Source organism: Panthera pardus, unplaced genomic scaffold, assembly GCF_024362965.1.
Source record: "Panthera pardus isolate Hobbes unplaced genomic scaffold, ASM2436296v1 HiC_scaffold_13, whole genome shotgun sequence".
NCBI classification, from domain to species: Eukaryota; Metazoa; Chordata; class Mammalia; order Carnivora; family Felidae; genus Panthera; species Panthera pardus.
In genome coordinates this window covers 133206627-133229441 of record NW_026526688.1, presented here as the reverse complement: position 1 = coordinate 133229441, position 22815 = coordinate 133206627, and the positions used below count along the sequence as shown (strand labels likewise).

At 38.0% G+C, this 22815-nt stretch overlaps 1 protein-coding gene across 2 annotated transcripts in view; it reads right to left on the bottom strand.

Annotated features, from left to right (window-relative positions):
* The window catches only part of KLHL8 (kelch like family member 8), a 67017-nt gene that overhangs the window by 22296 nt on the left and 21906 nt on the right, over window positions 1-22815 (bottom strand). For both annotated transcript variants that reach the window (XM_019465034.2, XM_019465024.2), the window contains exon 2: window positions 3720-4081. In XM_019465034.2, coding sequence (XP_019320579.1) covers window positions 3720-3932 — 213 coding nt within the window. In that variant the 5' untranslated portion in view covers window positions 3933-4081. The remainder of the gene's footprint in view (window positions 1-3719; window positions 4082-22815) is intronic.

The following is a 22815-nucleotide window of genomic DNA, read 5'->3' as shown; positions in this document are numbered from 1 at the left end:
CAGTTCACATATTTTGTTTCCCTGCAATCTTTCAGAGTACTTATTCTTACCTGGTCATTTGGAAGTTTGACACCAAAAAATTATAACACAATCTTGAAAATATTTATCCAAATCCTATAAATGTTTACTTTAACAACTCAAAGAAACATGTATTTTCAAAAAAAGAAGAAGAAGCCAAATAATATGAATAAAACTATTCAGTGGAAGCATCAACAAGTTAGGGAGTTTCCTTCGTCTAATAATCTCTGTTAATCTCTTCAAGTAAAATTTAACTATGATCTTTAATAAAAACAATTACATTTCCTCAAACTATCATAAAGAAGTAGAAGCATCTTTGTAAACGTTACTTTTGTTGACCTAGAACACATGGTTTAAGCATGAGTGCTATGCAACCTCTGCAAGACAAATTCCCCTGTCTTTTATCACCAAACTGCTGCCCTTAAGAAAGCTTCCCCCCTATATAATTTTAGACCTGTTACTGGATATATTCTTTAAAATGTTTCCACTGGGGCACCTGGGTGGCTCAGTCAGTTAAGCAACGAACTCCTGATTTCAGCTCAGGTCATGATCCCAGGGTCATGTGATCGACTTCCATGTCAGACTCCGTGCTGGAAGTGGGGCCTGCTTAGGATTCTCTCTCTCCCTCTCTCTCTCTGCCCCTCCCCTGCTCGTGCTCTCTCTCTTAAAATAAACATCTAAGAAATAAATTAAGAAATAAAATGTTTTCCCTAATAAACAAATAAAATATATAAGCAAATTTCACCTCTCCCTGGAATGACCTCAAGATAATAATCTCTTATGTGAAGCCTTTCCAATCACCTTTCAGGCATAATTCATAGATCTCTCCTATGCTGCCATAAAAATAACACAAAAATGATAATCACTAAATTATATTATAGTTAGGTGTGTATGTGCCTTTCTCTGGATAAATTTCAAATACCCTCAAGGCAAGAACAGAATATTACTCAAATTTATTTATACTCTCCACATACTACAGTAAGACCTTAGTAAGTATCTGCTAAATAAACTTTTTTTGTTGTTTCCAATATAAGTGCTCATTTTGGAATTTTAAAATTGGCTAATGACCTTATATATGGACAATAAAATATATCTGGATAACTGTTGTTTTTTTTTTTTTAAAGATTTTCTTTTTAAGTAATTTCTACATACAAAGGCTCAAACTTACAACTCTGAGATCAAGAGTTGCACACTCCACTGACCGAGCCAGCTGGGTGCCCCAATAACTGTCTTTCTAAAATGTTTGCCTTAAAAGCAATAATGGTCAAAGGAAACATACTAATTAAAAAAACAATAGGAGATGACTTTATATCAGAGAATAATCCTTAAGGTTAGATGAATATAAAAAGTGAAATTTATGTTAAACAGGGCATTATGAATTATCTGTAATCCTATTGACTTAATTGTTCTATGACAGTTAAATTCTGACAGTTGAAGAAATGTTGAATTAGAATTAAGAAACAAATCCACAGGGCGCCTGGGTGGCTCAGTCGGTTGTGTCCGACTTCAGCTCAGGTCATGAACTCACGGTTCTGAAGTTTGAGCCCCGTGTTGGGCTCTGTGCTGACAGCTCAGAGCCTGGAGCCTGCTTGTGATTCTGTGTCTCTCTCTCTCTCTCTTTCTCTGCCCCTTCCCCACTCATTCTCTGTCTCTCTCGGTCTCTCAAAAATGAATAAATGCTAAAAAAAATTAAAAAAAAAAAAGAATTAAGAAGAAACAAATCCAGTAAGAGACCTGTTAAGAGATTAAGTTGTAACACTTTCTAATCAATAGGAACAGAATACACGATAGGCAGGATTATCTGATACTCTTGGAACTATTATAGTAGTATACATAATGATCCAAAGAGCTGATACTTATTATTATGTACCAAGCACTGCCATAAGGACGTTACTTGTACCAATTCACTTATTCCTCACAAAAACCTAATCATCACTCTAATTTTACAGATGAAAAAATAAAAATGATGATCCCTTTAAATTACTGAAGTGATTCTCATGCCTAATGAAGTGTTTCTCAGGTCACTGTTTACTTTTTTTTTTTTAATTTTTTTCATGTTTATTTATTTTGAGAGAGGGAGAATGCGCAGGGAAAGGGAAGAAAGAGAGAGATAGAAAGAATCCCACGCAGACCCTGCACTGCCAGGGCAGAGCGCAATGTGGGACTCGATCCCATGAACCACGAGCTCATGACCTGAGCTGAAATCAAGAGTTGGACACTTAACCAACTGAGCCACCTATGCGCCCCTGTCAGTGTTTAAAACATAGTATTTTAATTTTCAACCACTGACTCTTTGGGAGTTTTTATTTCAATCTATTGCTAAAGTTACACAATAAACAAAGTTATGAGTTGTCCTTAAGTGGCTATATCCCTATTTTTCACTTAATATCTATATGCAGTATGTTATATGTTATATAAATTATTCTAAAATTCAGTTATAAAATTTATAAAATCAATACTCTAATTATTTTCCATTTGCTGAATGATAACTGAATTCCAACAATCTATTTTACATTTTTATTTTTGCTAAAGCCAGTGTGGGTCACTGAATCTCACACCACAGTTAAAAATTAGAGCAATGGCATAAAATTAAACAATATACATACAGAACAAAAGAACTTAAGTGTTCTACATTAAAATAGATATACATAGCTAAATTTCACACAGAGCTAGAATTATATAATGGTTTTCTTCTCAAAATCTTAGGGCCTAGAAATGCATAAAACCAGTAACAGTTTAAGGAAAGAGAATATAGCTCATTTATCCACAGTATAATACTATACCCCTGGACATTCTGGACCTAAAATTCAAAGCTTATGCTTTCAGTTTATAGACTCCTGTTGAGTATTCTCTGGTCTGATTCTTCAAGTATGCTTTCCATCCCTATGACTCAGCTTTAAAAAGCTGTCTGATCAAAAGCAAAAGCAAAAGCAAAATTTAAGAGATCCCAAAGTGGCAAATCAAATGTGGAAAATGCTTCATGGATGCATATGAATCATCAAAAAAAATTTAATATTACACTGAGATATAAGAATAGTAAAAGTACTTTAAACAAGTAATGAGGAACAATTAGACTTCCACACTGTTTTATCACTTTTCCAATTTTACTAAAACTGTCTTTTGCAGCAGAATAACACAACATGTGGTCTATAGACCACAGACTTAAAACTTACTACACTTTTTCATCCAAGTCTAAATAGATTGTACTTCATTATCAGGTATAGAGAATCTCACTTAAGAGACCATTGTTTTAAAGTAGAGATTAAATTACCAGAATAGGAACACGTACTAAAATACTACTGCAGCTGAGTAAACAACCAAGAATTCCTAACTTTTAACTTACATTAAGAGTAAGTGAGTATACCAGGATTTTTAAATACACAAGTTAAAAGCTTACTGGTCAACAGCAATTTATTAATTTCAGTAATAATAACTATTTGTTGTTGTAAGGTCCAGAACTCTCAGAAGTTAAATTAACTATGAAATAATGAATATTAATACTTAATAAGTACAAGTTTACCTTGTGCTAATCCTCCTTTACTCACCTTCCTTTATATCCTTTCACTTTCAATAAAAAAGGATTGAGACTAAAATCATTTTGACTATAATAAGTATGATACCAAAAATTCACCCTCTATGGTTATAGAATCCCTCATTTTTCATAATACAATAAAGAGTTTGAAAAAGAAGAAAAGTCTTACCTTTAGTGTGACATCACACAGTTCTCCATTTTCATAAAACCGAAGAAGGGAACCATGAAAATCTTTCCAAGCTTCATTTGCTTCAAAGATAAAAGAGTCTTCTCCATCACCATCACTAATTGAAGACCTATTCTTTATTTGCTGGTGCTGTTGCCTTTTCCCCTTTGTGCAGTGATTCCTAGCTTGTTTTGCATTCACAGATTCTGAAGCCATTTGCAACACTCTTCTTTTAATATAGCTCTCTTCTCAAATATTCCATTTATTCTCTTAAAAGGGGTGTGGAGGAAGCAGAAGGTAGATGCAGCCCACTAACCTTCAGACATTTTTCAAAACCCAAACTGCCATTGTCCAATTGGCTGAGACTGAAAAATAAACAGTAAAACACATAAAAACAAACTAAAAGAAAAGTATCATTAATAATTATAGTTTACAAAACTGGATATAAAATGACCACATAAATTACTACTTAAGAACAAGTAATTTTGCAGCTCTATGCTAAATGTCATAATAATTACCTCAGCTAATTATATCAGTGAAGGAATGCCTTTAAAATCTAATTTGAAAATTCTGGGAAGATGGTGGAATAGAAGCAGCAGGAATCTATCTCCCATACCTAGGCAAAAATTGTACTGGCAGAATCAAACTGTAGAGTCTGTGGAAGGCTTACAACTTCAGGGAAAGACTGAAATGTTTAATTTTGTCAACTTCAGCTCTTAAGTACAACAGCACCTGTCCATCCCCACATCCTCAGTCAGATGGCAAGTAAGCAGCCGGGTACATGTTCCTAGAGCAGCTTACACAATTTTCAGGAGTTGGGGTGGACAAAAAGGATCTAGTCCTCCAAATATCAGTGATCTCTGCTGAGTGCTGACTACTGCTTCTGATCACAGAAGTGCAGGTAAAGAGGTGGACAGTCATTGGTAATACACCTCCACCTACTGTTATAAGTCCCTCCCTCTCAGCTGACATGCCTTGCAGGGAATTTAAAAGGCTCGTGCCCTTCCTTTCCATTCTTACTGTTTGCCCCCCCCTTCTCCTTTTCACAGTCAAGACAATAAAAAACAAGAGCATATACAAGGAAAATTAGAAAGTGACAATGCATGCCAAGGGAAATGCTCAGAAAAGATGTGAGAAGACCTTAAATTATATACCTCAGGCTGATCATTAGCACAGAGATGGCTTACAACAAACAAAAAGAACAATAACAAAAACAAAAAATAGCAGACCTTAAAGAAGAATTAATCTGGACAATGATTTCCAGAATTACTACATTATTAGATTCAAATACCCAGTGTTCAACAACAACAACAAAAATTACAAGGGATACAATGAAACGGAAATATGGCCCATTCAAGGGGTGGGGTGGGGAGAGGGACAACAAACTGTACTAAAAAAGAACTAATGGAGTTTATAGTAAAGACTTAAAAAAAACTCTTTTAAAGATGCTCAAAGAACTAAAGATATAAGGAAAATCAGGAAAATAACCAATACATTCAAAAAAGAAAAAGAAAAACTAAATAGAGACCAAAAAGAGTTTCTGGAAGTGACAAGTGCAATAACTGAAATGAAAAAGTCACTAGAGGGGCGCCTGGGTGGCGCAGTCGGTTAAGCATCCGACTTCAGCCAGGTCACGATCTCGCGGTCCGTGAGTTCGAGCCCCGCGTCAGGCTCTGGGCTGATGGCTCGGAGCCTGGAGCCTGTTTCCGATTCTGTGTCTCCCTCCCTCTCTGCCCCTCCCCCGTTCATGCTATGTCTCTCTCTGTCCCAAAAATAAATAAAAAACGTTGAAAAAAAAAAAAAAAAAAAAAAGAAAAAGTCACTAGAGACACTCAGTGACAGATATGAACAGGCAAAAAAAAAAAAAAAAAGAATTATCAAACTTGAAGACAATGGGAAATATCAACTCTCAGGTAAATACAGAAGAAAAAAAGAAAAAGACTGAAAAAACATGAACAAAACCTAAAAGACCTATGAACCAGCAAACAGACCAACATGCACATTATGAGAATCCTAGAAGAGTAAGACAGACAAAGGGGAAGAGAAAATATTTAAAGCAATAATAACTGAAAACTTCCCAAATTTGATTAAAAGCATCAATATAAGCATTCAGTAAGTTCTAAGAAAGAGGAACTCAAAGGAAACCACATCAAGACATAATCAAACCTTCAAAACCCAAAGATAAAAAGAGATTCCTGAAAACAAGAGAAAAGTGAATTGTCAGACACAGGAATCCTCAATAAGAGTTTTAGCAGATTTTTTTATCAGAAACTTCAGAAGCCAGATAGAATAGGCAGATATGTTCAAGGTACTAAAAGACAAATCGAAGATATTATATCTGGCAATACTGACCTTCAAAAGTGAAGGGGAAAATAAGACATTCCTAGATAAACAAAAGCTGGGAGAGTTTGTGACCATTAGACCTGTCATGTAAGAAATATTCAAGAGAGTCCTACAAGGTGAAATGAAAGAACACTTAACAGTAACTCAAAGCCATATGGAAAAATAAAGAGCTCAAGAAAGTAAACACATGTATGACTACAAAACCTAGTATTACTGTAGCAATGGTTGGTAACTACACTTTTTGTTTCCAACAGGTTTAAGAGACTACTACATTTAAAGAAGAAAAAGCAATTATTAATGTAAAAGCTGCTATTACTATAACTTTGGTTTCCAACACCAAATCTTGTTTCCTCTACAATTCAAGGGAATAATTTAAAATAAATTTAAAAAATAAAATTAGGAGTGCCTGTGTGACTCAGTCGATTAAGCATCTGACTTCGGCTCAGGTCACAATCTCCCGGTTCATGACTTTGAGCCCTGCATTAGGCTCTGTGCTGACACCCTGGAGCCTGGGGCCTGCTTCAGATTCTGTCTCCCTCTCTCTCTGCCCCTCTCCTGCTAGCACTCTGTCTCTCTCTCCTTCAAAAATAAGTAAACATTAAAAAACCTTTTAATTAAAATTTAAAAATTTAAACCAAAATTTAATAATTACTAACTGTGTCCAAAGACACAAGTAAGTTAAAATGGAAAGGATGGAAAAAAAGATTTTCCATGCCAAAAGTAACCAAAAGAGAATATGGCATGTCAGATAAAACAGACTAAGTCAAAAAATGTTACAAAAACAAAAGGATATTATGTATTAACAAAAGGATCAACACAGCAAGAAAATATAACAATTACGAACATTTATGCATATAATGACAGATCATGAAAATATACAAAGCAAAAACTAACAGAACTCAAGTGAAAAATAAATAGTTGCATAATAATAATTGGAGACTTCATACTCCATTGACAATAAAGGATAAACAGACAGAAGAAATAGAGGACTTAAATAACACAGTAAGCCAACTAGATCTAAGACATATAAAGAACAGTCCACCAACAACATAATACATATTCTTCTCAAGTGCATGTGGAACATTTTTCAGGACAGACAATATATTAGGCCACTATTTAAGTCTCACAGATTTAAAAAAATACACAGCATACCAAGTATACTTTTTAAAAATTTTTTTGATGTTTATTTTTTAATATAATTTATTCTCAAACCAGCTTCCATACAACACCCAGTGCTTGTCCCAACAAGTGCCCTCCTTAATGGCTATCACCCACTTTCCCCTCTCCCCAACCCCCCATCAACCCTCAGTTTGTTCTCTGTACTTAAGAGTCTTTTATGGTTTGCCTCCCTCCCTCTCTGTTTTTAACTATTTTTTTCCCCTTCTTTTCCCCATGGTCATCTATTAAGTTTCTCAAGATCCACATATGGGTGAAAACCTATGATATCTGTCTTTCTCTGACTGAATTATTTCACTTAGCATAATACCTTCCAGTTCCATCCACGTTGCTGCAAACTGCCAGATTTCATTCTTTCTCATTGCTAAGTAGTATTCCACTGTATATATAGACCAAATCTTCTTTATCTACTCATCAGTTGTTGGACATTTAGTCTCTTTCCAAATTTGGCTATTGTTGAAAGCACTGCTATAAACATTGGGGTACATGTGCCCCTATGAATCAGCACTCCTGTATTCCTTGGGTAATTCCTAGCAGTGCTATTGCTGGATCACAGGGTAGTTCTATTTTTAATTTTTTGAAGAACCTCCACACTGTTTTTCAGAGCAGCTGCACCAGTTTGCATTCCCACCAACAGTGCAAGAGGGTTCCCATTTCTCCACATCCTCTCCAGCATCTATAGTCTCCTGATTTGTTCATTTTGGCCACTCTGACTGGCATGAGGTGGTATCTCAGTGTGGTTTTGATTTGTATTTCCCTGATGAGTGATGTTGAGCAACGTTTCATGTGTCTGTTGGCCATCTGGATGTCTTCTTTAGAAAAGTGTCTATTCATGTCTTCTACCAATTTCTTCACTGGATTATTTGTTTTTCACGTGTGGAGTTTGGTGAATTCTTTATAGATTTTGGATACTAGCCCTTTATCCAGTATGTCATTTGCAAATATCTTTTTCCAGTCCATTGGTTGCCTTTTAGTTTTGCTGATTGTTTCCTTTGCAGTACAGAAGCTTTTTATCTTCATGAGGTTCCAATAGTTCATTTTTGCTTTTAATTCCCTTGCCTTTGAAGATGTGTCAAGTAAGAAATTGCTGCGGCTGAGGTCAGAGAGGTTTTTTCCTGCTTTCTCCTCTAGGGTTTTGATGGTTTCCTGTCTCACATGCAGGTTCTTCATCCATTTTGAGTTTATTTTTGTGAATGGTGTAAGAAAGTGATCTAGTTTCATTCTTCTGCAAGTTGCTGTCAGGTTCTCCCAGCACCATTTGTTAAAGAGACTGTCTTTTTTCCATTGGATACTCTTTCTTGCTTTGTCAAAGATTAGTTGGCCATACATTTGTGGGTCCAATTCTGGGTTCTCTATTCTATCCCATTGGGCTGTGTGTGTCTGTTTTTGTGCCAATACCATACTGTCTTGATGATTACAGCTTTGTAGTAGAGACTAAAGTCTGGGATTGTGATGCCTCCTGCAGGGTTCTTTGTGGTTCTATACAAATTTTAGAATTGTTTGTTTTAGCTTTGAGAAGAATGCCAGCACAGTTTTGATAGGTATTGCACTGAATGTGTAGACTGCTTTAGGTAGTATTGACATTTTAACAATATTTACTCTTCCAATCCATGAGCACAGAATGTTTTACCATTTCTTTGTATCTTCTTCAATTTCCTTCATAAGCTTTCTATAGTTTTCAGCATACAGATCTTTCACATCTTTGGTTAGGTTTATTCCTAGGTGTTTTATGGTTCTTGGTGCAACTATAAATGGGATCAATTTCTTGATATCTCTTTCTGTTGCTTCATTATTGGTGTATAAAAATGCAACCAATTTCTGTACCTGGATTTTGTACTTTGAGACTTTGCTGAGTTCATGTATCAGTTCTAGCAGACTTTTGGTGGAGTCTGTCGGGTTTTCCATGTAGAGTATCATGTCGTCTGCGAAAAGTGTAAGTTTGACATCATCTTTGCCAATTTTGATGCCTCTTAATTCATTTTGTTGTCTGACTGCTGATGCTAGACTTCCAACACTATGTTAAACAACAGTGGTGAGAGTGGACATCCCTGTTGTGTTCCTGATCTCAGGGGGAAAGCTCTCAGTTTTTCCCCACTGAGGATATTAGCTGTGGGCTTTTCATAAATGGATTTTACGATGTTGAAGTATGCTCCTTCTATCCCAACTTTCCTGAGGGTCTTTATTAAGAAAGGATGCTGAGGGGCACCTGGGTGGCTCCGTCAGTTGGGCAACCGACTTCAGCTCGGGTCATGATCTCGCAGTTTGTGAGTTCGAGCCCTGCATCGGGCTCTGTGCTGACAACTCAGAGCCTGCAGCCTGCTTCAGATTCTGTGTCTCCCCCTCTCTCTGCCCTTCCCCTGCTCATGCTCTGTGTCTCTCTGTCCCTCAATAATAAATGTTAAAAAATAAAAAAGAAATATAAGAAAGGATGCTGAATTTTGTCAAATGCTTTTATGCATCGATTGACAGGATCATATGGTTCTTATCTTTTTTAATTAATGTGATGTATCACATTGATTGATTTGCGAATGTTGAACCAGCCCTGCAGCCCAGGAATGAATCCCACTTGATCATAGTAATTCTTTTTATATGCTGTTGAATATGACTTGCTCGAATCTTGTTGAGAATTTTTGCATCCATATTCATCAGGGATATTGGCCTGTAGTTCTCTTTTTTTTGCTGGGTCTCTGTCTGGTTTGGGAATCAAAATAATGCTGGCTTCGTAGAATGAGTCTGGAAGTTTTCCTTCCATTTCTATTTTTTGGAACAGCTTGAGAAGGATAAGTATTATCTCGCTTTAAATGTCTGGTAGAATTCCCCAGGGAAGCCATCTGGTCCTGGACTCTTATTTGTTGGGAGATTTTTGATAACTGATTCAATTTCTTCACTGGTTATGGGTCTGTTCAGATTTTCTATTTCTTCCTGTTTGAGTTTTGGTTGTGTGTGGGTGTTTAGAAATTTGTCCATTTCTTCCAGGTTGTCCAGTTTGTTGACATATAATTTTTCACAGTATTCACTGATAATTGCTTGTATTTCTGAGGGATTGGTTGTAATAAATGCATTTTCATGCGTGATTTTATCTATTTGGGTCCTCTCTTCTCTCTTTTTGAGAAACCTAGCTAGAGGTTTATCAATTTTATTTTTTCAAAAAACCAACTCTTAGTTTCATTAATCTGTTATCCTGATTTTTTTTTATTTTGTATTGTTTATTTCTTCTATGATCTTTATTTCTTTTCTTCTACTGGGTTTGCGTTTCTTTGTTGTTCTGCTTCTAGTTCCTTTAGGTGTGCTGTTAGATTTTGTATTGGGGATTTCTCTTGTTTCTTGAGACAGGCCTGAATTGCAATGTATTTTCCACGTAGAACTGTCTTTGCTGCATTCCAAAGGGTTTGGACTGTTGTGTTTTCATTTTCATTTGTTTCTGTATATTTTTTTAACTTCTTCTTTAATTGCCTGGTTGACCCATTCGTTCTTTACAAGAATGTCCTTTAACCTCCATGTATTTGGAGGTTTTCCAAGCTTTTTCCTGTGGTGGATTTCAAGTTTCATAGCATTGTGATCTGAAAGTGTGCATGGTATGATCTCAATTCTTTTATATTTATTGAATGCTGTTTTGTGACCCAGTATGTGATATTGGAGAATGTTCCATGTGTACTCAAGAAGAAAGTACATTCTGCTGCTTAAGGATAAAAAGCTCTAAATATATGTCAATTCCATCTGGTCCAGTGTATCATTCAGGCCCTTGTTTCTTTACTGATTTTGTCTAGATGATCCGTCCATTATTGTAAGTGGAGTATTAAAGCCCCCTACAATTATCACATTCTAACCAATAAGATTGCTTATGTCTGTGATTGTTTTATGTATTTGGGTGCTTCTGAATTCAGTGCATAGACATTTATAACTGTTAGCTCTTCCTGATGGATAGACCCCCACAATTATTATATAATGCCCTTCTTCACCTTTTGTTACAGCCTTAAGTTTAAAATCTAGTTTGTCTGATGTAAGTACGGCTACTCCAGCTTTCTTTTGACTTCCAGTAGCCTGAGAGATGGTTCTCCATCCACTCACTTTCAATCTGAAGGTGTCCTCAGGTCTAAAATGGGTCTCTTGTAGACAGCAAATAGATGGGTCTTGGTTTTTTATCCATTCTGATACCCTATGTCTTTTGATTGGAGCATTTAGTCCACTTACATTCAGTGTTATTATTGAAAGATAGGGATTTAGAGTCATTGTGTCATCTGTAGGTTTCATGCTTGTAGTGATATCTCTGATATGTTGTGGTCCTTGCAATATTTCACTCACAGAGTCCCCCTTAGGATCTGTTGTAGGGCTGGTTTAGTGGTGACGAATTCCTTCAGTTTTTTTTTTTTTTTTTTTTTTTTTTGTCTGGGAAAACCTTTATCTCTCCTATTCTGAATGACAGGCTTGCTGGATAAAGGATTCTTGGCTGCATATTTTTCCTGTTCATCACATTGAAGGTCACCCACCATTCTTTTCTGCCCCGCCAAGTTTCAGTAGATAGGTCTGCTACTACCCTTATGTATGTTAAGGCCCATTTATCCCTAACTGCTTTCAGAATTCTCTATCTTTGCATTTTGCCAGTTTCACTATGATATGTCATACAGAAGATCGATTCAAGTTACACCTGAAGGGAGTTCCCTGTGCCCCCTGGACGTGAATGTCTGTTTGGGGAAGTTCTCAGCTATGATATGTTCAAGTGCACCTTCGGCCCCTTTCTGTCTCTCTTCTTCTTCTTCTGGAACTCCTATGATATGGTTATTGTTCCCTTTCATTGAATCACTTAGTTCTCTAATTCTCCCCTTGTGATCCAGAATTTTTTTATCTTTTTCTCAGCTTCCTCTTTTTCCATAATTTTATCTTCTAATTCACCTATTGTCCCCTCTGCCTCTTCAATCCCTGCTGTTACTGCCTCTATTTTATTTTGCACCTCATTTATAGCATTTTTTAATTCAACATTACTATTTTTTAGTTCCTTGATCTCTGCAGCAATAGATTCTCTGGTGTCTTCTATGCTTTTTTCAAGCCCAATTAATCTTATATCTGTTTTGATCAATACTTTAGCTGTCATTTCTTCCTGGAATATCTTTTGAGGAGAATTCTTCTGTTTCATCATTTTGGCTAGTTTTCTGTACCTTATGTGTTTCAAAAGTTTGTTATGTGCTCTGTACCTGTGAGCACTGCTATATTAAAGAGGGGTCATACACTGTCCAGGGCCTGGCCCTTCAGGAGGTGTTTTTTGGAGAGTGTTACTTGCTTTGTGTTGTTGTGACTTTGGTTATTATATTTCCCTACTCGTAGTGATGCTTTGGACCCTCCACCAGATGTGCTTTGATTTGTTCCTTGAAGTAGCCCTGGAAAGGAAAACAAACAGAAAACAAAACACAGAAACACACAAATAAAAAAAGAAAAGGAAAGGAAAAAAACAACCCAAAAGCAAAAAACCAGAAACACCAGCTGCAAGTAAAGAACAGGGTAGAGGTGGTGCTGATGGCAGAGCACATACAAAGAGAGAAATGACAGGGGTAGGGAAAAAGAAAAACACTGACGAGGCAGAGAGACTAAATGGCTTAATCCAGAAGGACGGAAAGGAAAGTAAAGGAGCAGGCCGGGGGAAAAATAAAAGAAGGTAAGGTTGTCCAGACAGAGAAACTATACAGCTTAATTATTCCAGAGAGAAAGTAAAGAAGGAGGTACAGAACATGTATCAAGAGGGCGCCTGGGTGGCTCAGTCGGTTGGGCGTCCGACTTCAGCTCAGGTCATGATCTCACAGTCTGTGAGTTCGAGCCCCACATCGGGATCTGTGCTGACAGCTCAGAGCCTGGAGCCTGCTTCAGATGTTGTGTCTCCCTCTCTCTCTGCCCCTCCCCTGCTCATCCTCTGTCTCTCTCTGTCTCAAAAATAAATAAAAACATTAAAAAAAAATTAAAAAAAAAAAAAAAGAACATGTATCAAGAGAATGGATTAAGTATGTCTGCTTAAACAAACCAACAACCAGTGTACCCAGACTACAGGAGGGAAGAGATAAGGAGAAAAGGAAGGAAAAATATATCTATATAATAAGAATTGTCTGCGAATTAATCCAGGCAATGCAGCAGCGCTGGTCTGAAGGAGGGGCCATCTAGTTCCTCAGCATCTATGCTGCTCCAGTAGATACGCAGTTACCAGGAGCAGAGTGGTGTGGTTTGATGTAGGGGGGTCCCGCCTCCAATGTGGGCCCCACTGTCTGATCCCTGAGGTCCCACCTTGGTGGTGGTGGGGAGAAAAATGACGACACCCTCCCCCCCGCCAGTCTCTCCTCCACAGACCAGTGACCCAAACTACTCTGTAAAAGGCGTCCTCACTGTGCCGCAGGCACAAACGAGGCAGTTCGTTTCATTCCACTGACTCCCATGCCCCAGCGCTTGGCTGGGATTCAAACTCCCGCTCCATGCTCCCTGGTATTGGGGAAGCACAGCTCTTCGCCACCCCATACGTGGTCCCCCGACAGGCTTTGTCCTGTCCCACAGCACTCCAAGGGAGGGGATCACTTTCTCCTACTGCAGACTGCACCCCTGACCTAGCCACTGAGCCCAGGGCTGGCTCTCCTCCTCCCCAGGTGCACGAACAGGGCAGCCGGCCCCAATCCGGAGAAAGGCCCACAATTAGACATTGGATCTTTCTCCATCCCCGTCATGGTTCTTCTCTTGTCCAGATACAGTCCTATGCTTCCCCAGCCACTCTTTCTTTCCCTTTGTCTCTCCACAGAAGGGGATCCCTCCCCTCCATTTGTTTTATCTCTGCCAGTTCACAATCACACACCTATGGCCCAGCAGGTTGTCCCGGTGTACTCCTGGTAGCAACCCAGTCTCTTTTCCTCCCAAACTCTTGGGGCTCAAAGTCCTTTGGCTTCAACACTTCTTTGTTTGAGAGACGCAGGAAGTTCAGATCCCCTTACTTCTCTGCCATGTTGGCCCCTCCCCCAAGTATCCTCTTGAATCACATCAGGATGAAGTTAGAAATCAATGATAAAAGAACAATGGAAAATTGGAAGAAATGGGAAAATTAATACCCTTTCAAAAACAACCAATGCATCAAAGAGGTAATCACAAGGGAAATTAGAAAACACTTAGAAGCATGGGACACCCGTGTGGCTCAGTTGGTTAAGTATCTGGCTTCGGCTCAGGTCATGGTCCCATGGTTTGGGAGTTCGAGCCCCACATCAGGCTGTCTGTTGTCAACATAGAGCCTGCTTTGGATCCTCTGTTCCCCTCTTTCTCTGTCCCTCCCCTGCTTGCACCCTCTCTCTCTCTCAAAAATAAACATTAGGGGAAAAAAACAAAGAAAATACTTAGAAGCAAAGGAAAATAAAAACACAATATACCAAAACTTACAGGAGCCACAGTGAAAGCAGTGCTAAGTAGGAAACTTATGATTATAAACACATTTTTTAAAAATCTCAAATCAATAACCTAGCTTTACAAATTAAGAAACCAGAAAAGGAAAACTAAACCCAAAACTAGCAGAAGAAATGAAATATAGAGTAAAAAATAAATAAAACAGAAAACAGATAAACGGCAGAAGAAAACAACCCAAAAGTTGGTTCTTTGAAGAAATCAATACAATTGACAAAATTTCTGGTAAATCAACTAAGACAAAAAGAGAGAAGGCTCAAATTAGTAAAATTAGAAATGAAAATGGGGACATTACTTCTGACTCTACAAAAATAAAAATAATTATAAAAGAATACTATGAACAGTTATACATCAACAAATTGAATATGAAATAGACAAGTTCCTAGGAAATAAAACCTAAATCACAAAGAAATAGAAAATATAAATAGAGACTTACAACTACTAAGAATCAATTATTGGGGTGTCTCAGAGGCTTAATTGGTTGAGTGATCGACTCTTGATTTCAGCTCAGGTCCATGATCTCACAGTTTGTGAGACTGAGCCCCACATTGGGCTCTGCACTGAGACTGTGGGGCCTGCTTGGGATTCTCTCTCCCTCTCCCTCTGCTCCTCCCCACTCATGCTCTCTCTCTCAAAATAAATTAATAAACTTAAAAAAAAATCAATTATTACATCAATAATCAAAAATCTCCCCCAAAATTAAAGACCTGGACCTGACGGCTTCACTGGCGAATTCTACCAAGCATTTTATTTAAAGAAGAACTAATATTATTCCTTCATAACATTTCCCAAAAATTGACAAGGACAGAATATTTCCCACCTCATTCTGTGAGGTCAGCATTACCTTGATATCAGAGACAAACAAAGACTATGAAAAACTACAAACCTATAAATCTTAATGAACAGTAACGCAAAATCCTCAACAAAATAATAGCAAACAAAATTGGTGACATATTAAAAGGATTATACACAATGACCAAGTGGGATTTATTTCTGGAATGCAAGGTGGTTCAACATATAAAAATGAATAAATATAGTACACTATATCAAAATGAAAGAAAAAAAACCACATGATCATCTCAACTGATGCAGAAAAATAATTTCACAATACTCAACACACTTTCAAGATAAAAACACTGAACAAACTACAAACAGAAGGAAACTGCCTCAACATAATAAAAGCCATTCATGAAAAACTCACAGTGAACATCATACTCAATGGTGAAAGAACACATTTTTGCTAAAATCAGAAACAAGGCAAGGATGCCCATCCTTCACCACTTCTATTCAAGAGTACTGCAAGTTCTAGCCAGAGCACTTAGTCAAGAAGAAATAAAAGGCATGCAAATTAGAGAGAAGATTACCTCTACTCATAGATGATATGATCTTATAGGCAGAATATCCCAAAGACTCCACAAAAAAACCTGCAGAATTAATGAATTCAGCAAAGTAGACTACAAAGTCAACACACAAAAATCAACTGCATGTCCGTACACATTTCTAATTCTCAGTTTTTTCATTTATAAAAGAACAAGATTGGTCTAGGACAGGGTCAGCAATTTTTGTCTGTAAATGACCCAAAAAGTAAATACTTTAGCCTCAATGGGACATGAGGTTTCTGTCACAACTACTCAACTTTGCCACTGAAACACAATAGCAACCACAGTCAACAGTAAATAACTGAGCATAATTGTGTTCCAATAAAAATTTATAAAAACAACTGGTAGGCATGATTTAGCCCCAGGGCCATAGTTGTAATAACCTGAGAAGGATGACTGATTTAAACCCAACTATATCAAATCATGTTAAATATAAACGGCCTAAACACCAACAAACAAAAAAGGCACAGATTATGGAATACTACTCAGCAATTTTTTAAAAAGTTAGCCACTAAAACATGTAACATACTGAATGGAAAAAAAAAAAAAAGCCAACCTCAAAGGGTTACATGCTTTTGGAATGTATGATTCCATTTATGTAACATTTTCAAAATAACCAAAGTATAGAGATGGAGAACATATTAGTGGTTTAGGGGTTAGGGAAAGATGAGAAGTGAGGAATGCCTGGGTTTGTAAAAGGTACTTGTGATAGAACTGGAAAAAAAGATACTTGTGATAGAACTAGACCTTGACTATGATGTGGTCACATGAATCAGTGTCAATTTCCAGGTTGTGATATTGTACTAAAGCTATGTCAGATATTACCATTGAGGAAAACTGGATGAAGGGTATACAAGATTATTTCTTACAACTGCAAATAAACCTAAAATTATCTCAAATAAAGGCATTAAAAAAAAGATTGTCAGACTGCATAAGAAGTGTGACCCAACATTAAATTGCCTATGAAACAACACCAACTTTTAAGTATAAAAATACAAATAAGTTAATGTAAAGGACAGAAACAGATATACCATGCTAACAGTACTTAAAAGTAAACTGAAGGAGACACATTATCTCATAACAGACATCAAAGCCAAGAAAATTACCAATTATAAAAAGACATTACCTAAAAAGCGGATAACCAACACACAAAAGAATGAAGTTACACTCTTTATACCATATGCATAAATTAACTCAAAATGCATTAAGGATCTAAATTTAAAGCCCGAAACTATAAAACTGTTAGAAGAAAACAGAGGAAAAGCTTCATGACATTGGATATGGCAATGATTTCTTGAATATAACACCAAAAGTACAGACAACAAAAGAATCATGTCCATACAATACCCACCCACATCAGGCATCGGGACTTGCACTGGAAAGACAAATTTCCGTAACATTTGGCTTTGAAAACCAGTAAGGATTACCTACATGAGTTTTTACAACCGGTGGGGCTTAACTCCAGGTACTTAAAATCAGCAGGCTTGACTCTGGGAAAGCCAGAAGATATTAGGAAATTGAGTCCTTGCCCTGAAAGATCCAATATAAAAGCAGCAATTTGAAAAGCACCTGGGATACGTAGGAAGAAGTGTTATTTAATCTCAGAACATGTGCTGGACAGGCAGGAATCTTTAGGAGACTTAAGAACAAAAGATCTGGCCGGTGCCATTTCTCCTCCCACCCCCAAGCCTAGGTAGCTGGACATTTCTAGGAACATGCTCCACTGTACTAGCTAACACCACATACCCTGCCCCTGTGTTCTCCTGTGGATCTGCCCCATCCAACCCTGTCCAACTTGGCAAGCATCCCTCCAAAGCAGCTCCTGCTACAACACATCCTATAAGAAGCTCACAGGGAACAGCACCACTCCCTGTGCCTGGGGAGAGGGGAAGAGAACTACACACACCAGTGCAACTGCAGCCTCAGCAGACTTACTGGGGGCAGGCATCTGGTCTGATATCAGACCTGCCAACGAACAAAAGCCTCTCAGGGGACAACACAGGAAAAGTGCCCCGCAGTTCAGTGTTACCACAGCTGCAGCACACAAGCTGAGGGCAGGCATTTGGTCTGACTGCTGACACCACCCAACTACAAGCCCACAGCAGCCCCAGACTAGCAACTTAACGGCATGGCAACCAAACCCTGCAAACAACAGAGAAGCTGGGCCACTCCAACCAACTGGACTTGAAGCAAACACAGCTCAGCCACAACACACATAGGAGGGTGCACGCAACACACATAGGGGACACCCCTGAAGTGCCTGGTTCTGGTGAACAGGAGACGCTGTACTACAGGGCACCACTGGAACTCTTCTTCATAAAGCCACACTTTCAAGAACAGGAGACACAGCTGATTTTCCTAATACATAGAAACAAAGACACAGACTTAGATAAAATGAGGAGACATAGGAATATGTCCCAAATGAAAGAATAGGAAATCACAGCAAAAGAGCTAAATGAAATGGAGATAAGCAATATATCTGATAAAGCATTCAAAGGGTCATAAAGATACTTATGGAACTTGAGAAAAGACTGAAAAACCTCCGTGAAACTATCACAAAAGGGAAAGAAAAAAGAACCAGAGATGAAGAACTCAATATCTGAAATTAAAAATGTATACACTAGACGGAATCAACATCAGACTAGAAAACACAAAAGAATGGATATGGAAATTGGAAGAGAGAGTAAAGAAAGCAACCAAGCTGAACAGAAAAAGAGAATGATAAAAATTGGAATAGGTTAAAACAACTGAGTGACATCATCAAGTGCAATAACATTCCCATGATAGGGATCCCAGAAGGAAAAGAGAGAGAAGAGGGAAAAGAAAACTGATGTGAAGAAAGAATAGCTGAAAACTTCCCAATTCTGGGGAAAGAAAGAGACACCCGTATCTAGGAGGCACAATGAACTGCCAATAAAATCACCACAAGGAGGTCCACACCATGATATGTAACACAGTGGAAAAAGGAGTAATAACAAGAGAATTTTAAAAACAGCAAGAGAAAAGAAAACAGTTACATACAAGGGAAAATTTATAAGGCTATCAGCTGAGTTTTCAGCAGAAACACTGCAGGCAAAGGGGAGTGGCATGATATACTCAGGGTGCTTAAAGGAAAAAAACCTGCAGCCAAGAATACTCTATCCAACAGGACTATCATTCAAACTACAAGGAGAGATAAATAGTTTCCCATACCAACAAAACTAAAGGGAATTTTCTGAGTGGAAAGAAAAGGCTGTAGTCAAGAGTAAGAAAATGAAAAAATGAAAAAATTTCACAGGTAAATACAAACATAATAAAAGCAGTAGATCAAGGGGCGCCTGGGTGGTTCAGTCAGTTAAGCGTCCTACATCAGCTCAGGTCATGATCTCATGGTTCATGGGTTTGAGCCCTGCATCAGGCTCTCTGCTGAGCTGTCAGATTCTGTCTCCCTCTCTCTCTGCCCCTCCCCCACTTGCGCTGTGTCTCTCTCAAAAATAAACATTAAAAGGGGCGCCTGGGTGGCGCAGTCGGTTAAGCGTCCGACTTCAGCCAGGTCACGATCTCGCGGTCCGTGAGTTCGAGCCCCGCGTCAGGCTCTGGGCTGATGGCTCGGAGCCTGGAGCCTGTTTCCGATTCTGTGTCTCCCTCTCTCTCTGCCCCTCCCCCGTTCATGCTCTGTCTCTCTCTGTCCCAAAAATAAATAAAAAACGTTGAAAAAAAAAAAAAATTTTTAAAATAAACATTAAAAAAAAAAAAAGACGAATGGGTTTATGGGTTTAAAGTAAATGACCTTCAACTTAACATAGATGGCTATATGCATACGATGTTGTATGTGAACTTAACAGTAACAACAAATTAAACATCTGTAATTCATATGCAAAAAATGAACAGAAAGGAACCCCTAAGAATATCACTAAAGAAATCCATCAAACAGCAAGGGAAGAAAGCAAAAGAAAGGAACAGAGAACTACAAAAACAACTATAAAGTAGGTAACAAAATGACAATAAGTACATACCTACTGATAATTACTTTTTTTGATGTATGTCTATGAGAGAGAGAGAGAGAGAGAGAGCGAGCGAGCGAGCAAGCAGGGAAGAGGCAGAGAGAGAGGGGGACAAAGGATCCAAAGCAGGCTCTGCACTGACAGTAGAGAGCCTGATGTGGAGCTCAAACTCACAAACCTCGAGATCACAAACTGAAGTCAGAAGCTTAACCAACTGAGCCACCCAGGCACCCCCACCTAGAATTACTCTGTACGTAAATGAACTAAATGATGCAATCAAAAGACATATGGTGACTGAATACGTAAAAAAGATCCATCTATATGGTGCCTACAAGTCACTCGCTTCATACCTAAATACACGCAGACTGAAAGTGAAGGGATGACAAAACATTAATCATACAAGATAGAAGTGAAAAGAAAGCTGGGGTAGCAATATTTATATTGAACAAAATAAATTTTAAAACAACGACTGTGACAAGAGACAAAGAAAACTACATAATGATAAAGGGCACAATCCAACAAGAGAATGTATAACAATGATAAATATTTATGCACCCAACATGAAAGCACTTAAATAGAGTAACTGTTAAAAGACAAAGGAAAGAATTTCAGTAATACAATAATAGTAGGGGACTTTAACCCCCCACTTAATGGGATAGATAATACAGATAGAAGATCAACAAGGCAACAGTGGCTTTGAATGAATGACTCACTTGACCAGACAGATGTATTTAGAACACTGTATCTCAAAACATTCAGATGTATTCAGAACATCCCACCATCCCAAAACAGTGAACACACATTCTTTTTCTTTTTAAGTTTATTTATTTTAAGAGAGAGAGAGAGAACGTGTGCAAATATGAGTTGGGGAGAGCAGAAAGAGAGGGAGAGAGAGAATCCCAAACAGGCTCCATGCTGTCAGTGCAGAGCCTGACGCAGGGCTCCATCTCATGAATGATGTGATCACAACCTAAGCAAAAATCAAGAGTTGGACGCTTAACAGACTGAGCCATCCAGGCACCTCAGAATATGCATTCTTTTCAAGTGTACATGGAACATTCCCCAGAATGGATTACATGTTAGACCATAAAAAAGTCTCAATAAATTCAAAAAGACTGAAATCATATCATGCATCCATTCTAATCACACAGTATGAAACTAGAAAGCAATGACAAGAAAAATCCTAGAAAGAACACAAACACATGAAGGCTAAATAACATGCTAGTGAACAATGAATGAGCTAACCCAGAAATCAAAGAGGAAATCACAAAATATATAGAGACAGACTAGACAGCAGCAGCTGGCATGGAGCTCCTTAGATGCTAGGGCTTGGATAGCACAGTAGCTCCCACCAGGTCGCCAGCCTCTACCCCAGGAGACCATTGCAATTGGCCACCCCCTACTCCTCTGTAACCACGTTCTACTCTAAAAGGTCTTGATCAAAACTGCCAATATGTTGGAGGAGATGCAAAAGAACTCAATGGAGTGTGCTACTCAAGTGTTGAAGAAATATAGTCATCAAAAACAAGAAAAATCTGAGATATTATGACAGCCAAGAGGAGCTTAAGAAGACATGACAACTAACTGTTATGTGGTATCCTGAATGGGATCCTCTAACAGAAATAGGACATTAGTTAACACTAAGGAAATATGGGTGGCTCGGTCAGTGAAGCATCCAACTCTTGACCTCAGCTCAGGTCTCGGTCTCAGGGTTATGAGCTGGAGTCCTGTGTTGGGCTCTGCGCTGGGCATGGAGCTTATTTTTTATTTTAATTTTTTTTTTTTAACATTTTATTTATTTTTGAGACAGAGAGAGACAGAGCATGAACAGGGGAGGGTCAGCGAGAGGGAGACACAGAATCTGAAACAGGCTCCAGGCTCTGAGCTGTCAGCACAGAGCCCGACGCGGGGCTCGAACTCACGGACTGCAAGATCATGACCTAAGCCGAAGTCGGCCGCCCAACCAACTGAGCCACCCAGGCGCCCCACATGGAGCTTATTTAAAAAATCAAAAAACAAAAACATATGAGAAAATCTGAATTAAGTATGGGGCTTTCGTTAATAATGTATCATACTGGTTCATTAACTTTAACAAATGTACCAATTTAGTGAAAAATGTTAAAGGAAAGTAGATGGCGGTATACAGGAATTATCTGTACTATCTTCACAATTTTCCGAGAAATCTAAAACTATTTTAAATGTAAAAGCTTAAATAAACAATGACAATGTGATAATGGACAGACATATATATCAATAGAACACAGTTCAGAAACAGACTCACAAATATGGCCAATTGATTTTTTTAATCTTTATTTTTTTAAGTGATATATCCACCAAATGTGGGGCTCAAACTCATGACCCCAAGATCTAGAATCACATGCTCTACCAACTGAGCCAGCCAGGCACCCCTGATTTTTTTTATTTATTTATTTAAGTACAATTGAAATACAACGCTGTACTGGTTTCAGGTATATAACACAGTGATTTAACAATTCTACACATTATGCAATGCTCACCACAACAAGTGTAGTTACCATACATCACCATAGACTGTTGTCATAATATTATTAACTATATTCCATATGCTGCATTTTTCATCCCTATGACTTATTTATTTTATAACTGGAAGTTTGTACCTCTTGATCCCCTTCACCCATTTTACCCACTCCCAACCTCCTCCCCTGTGGTAATTACCAGTTTGTTCTCTGTATTTGTCAGAATGTTTATGTTTTTTGTTTGTTTATTTGTTGTTGTTTTTTAGATTCCACATATTAGTGAAATCATATGGCATTTCTCTTTCTCTGT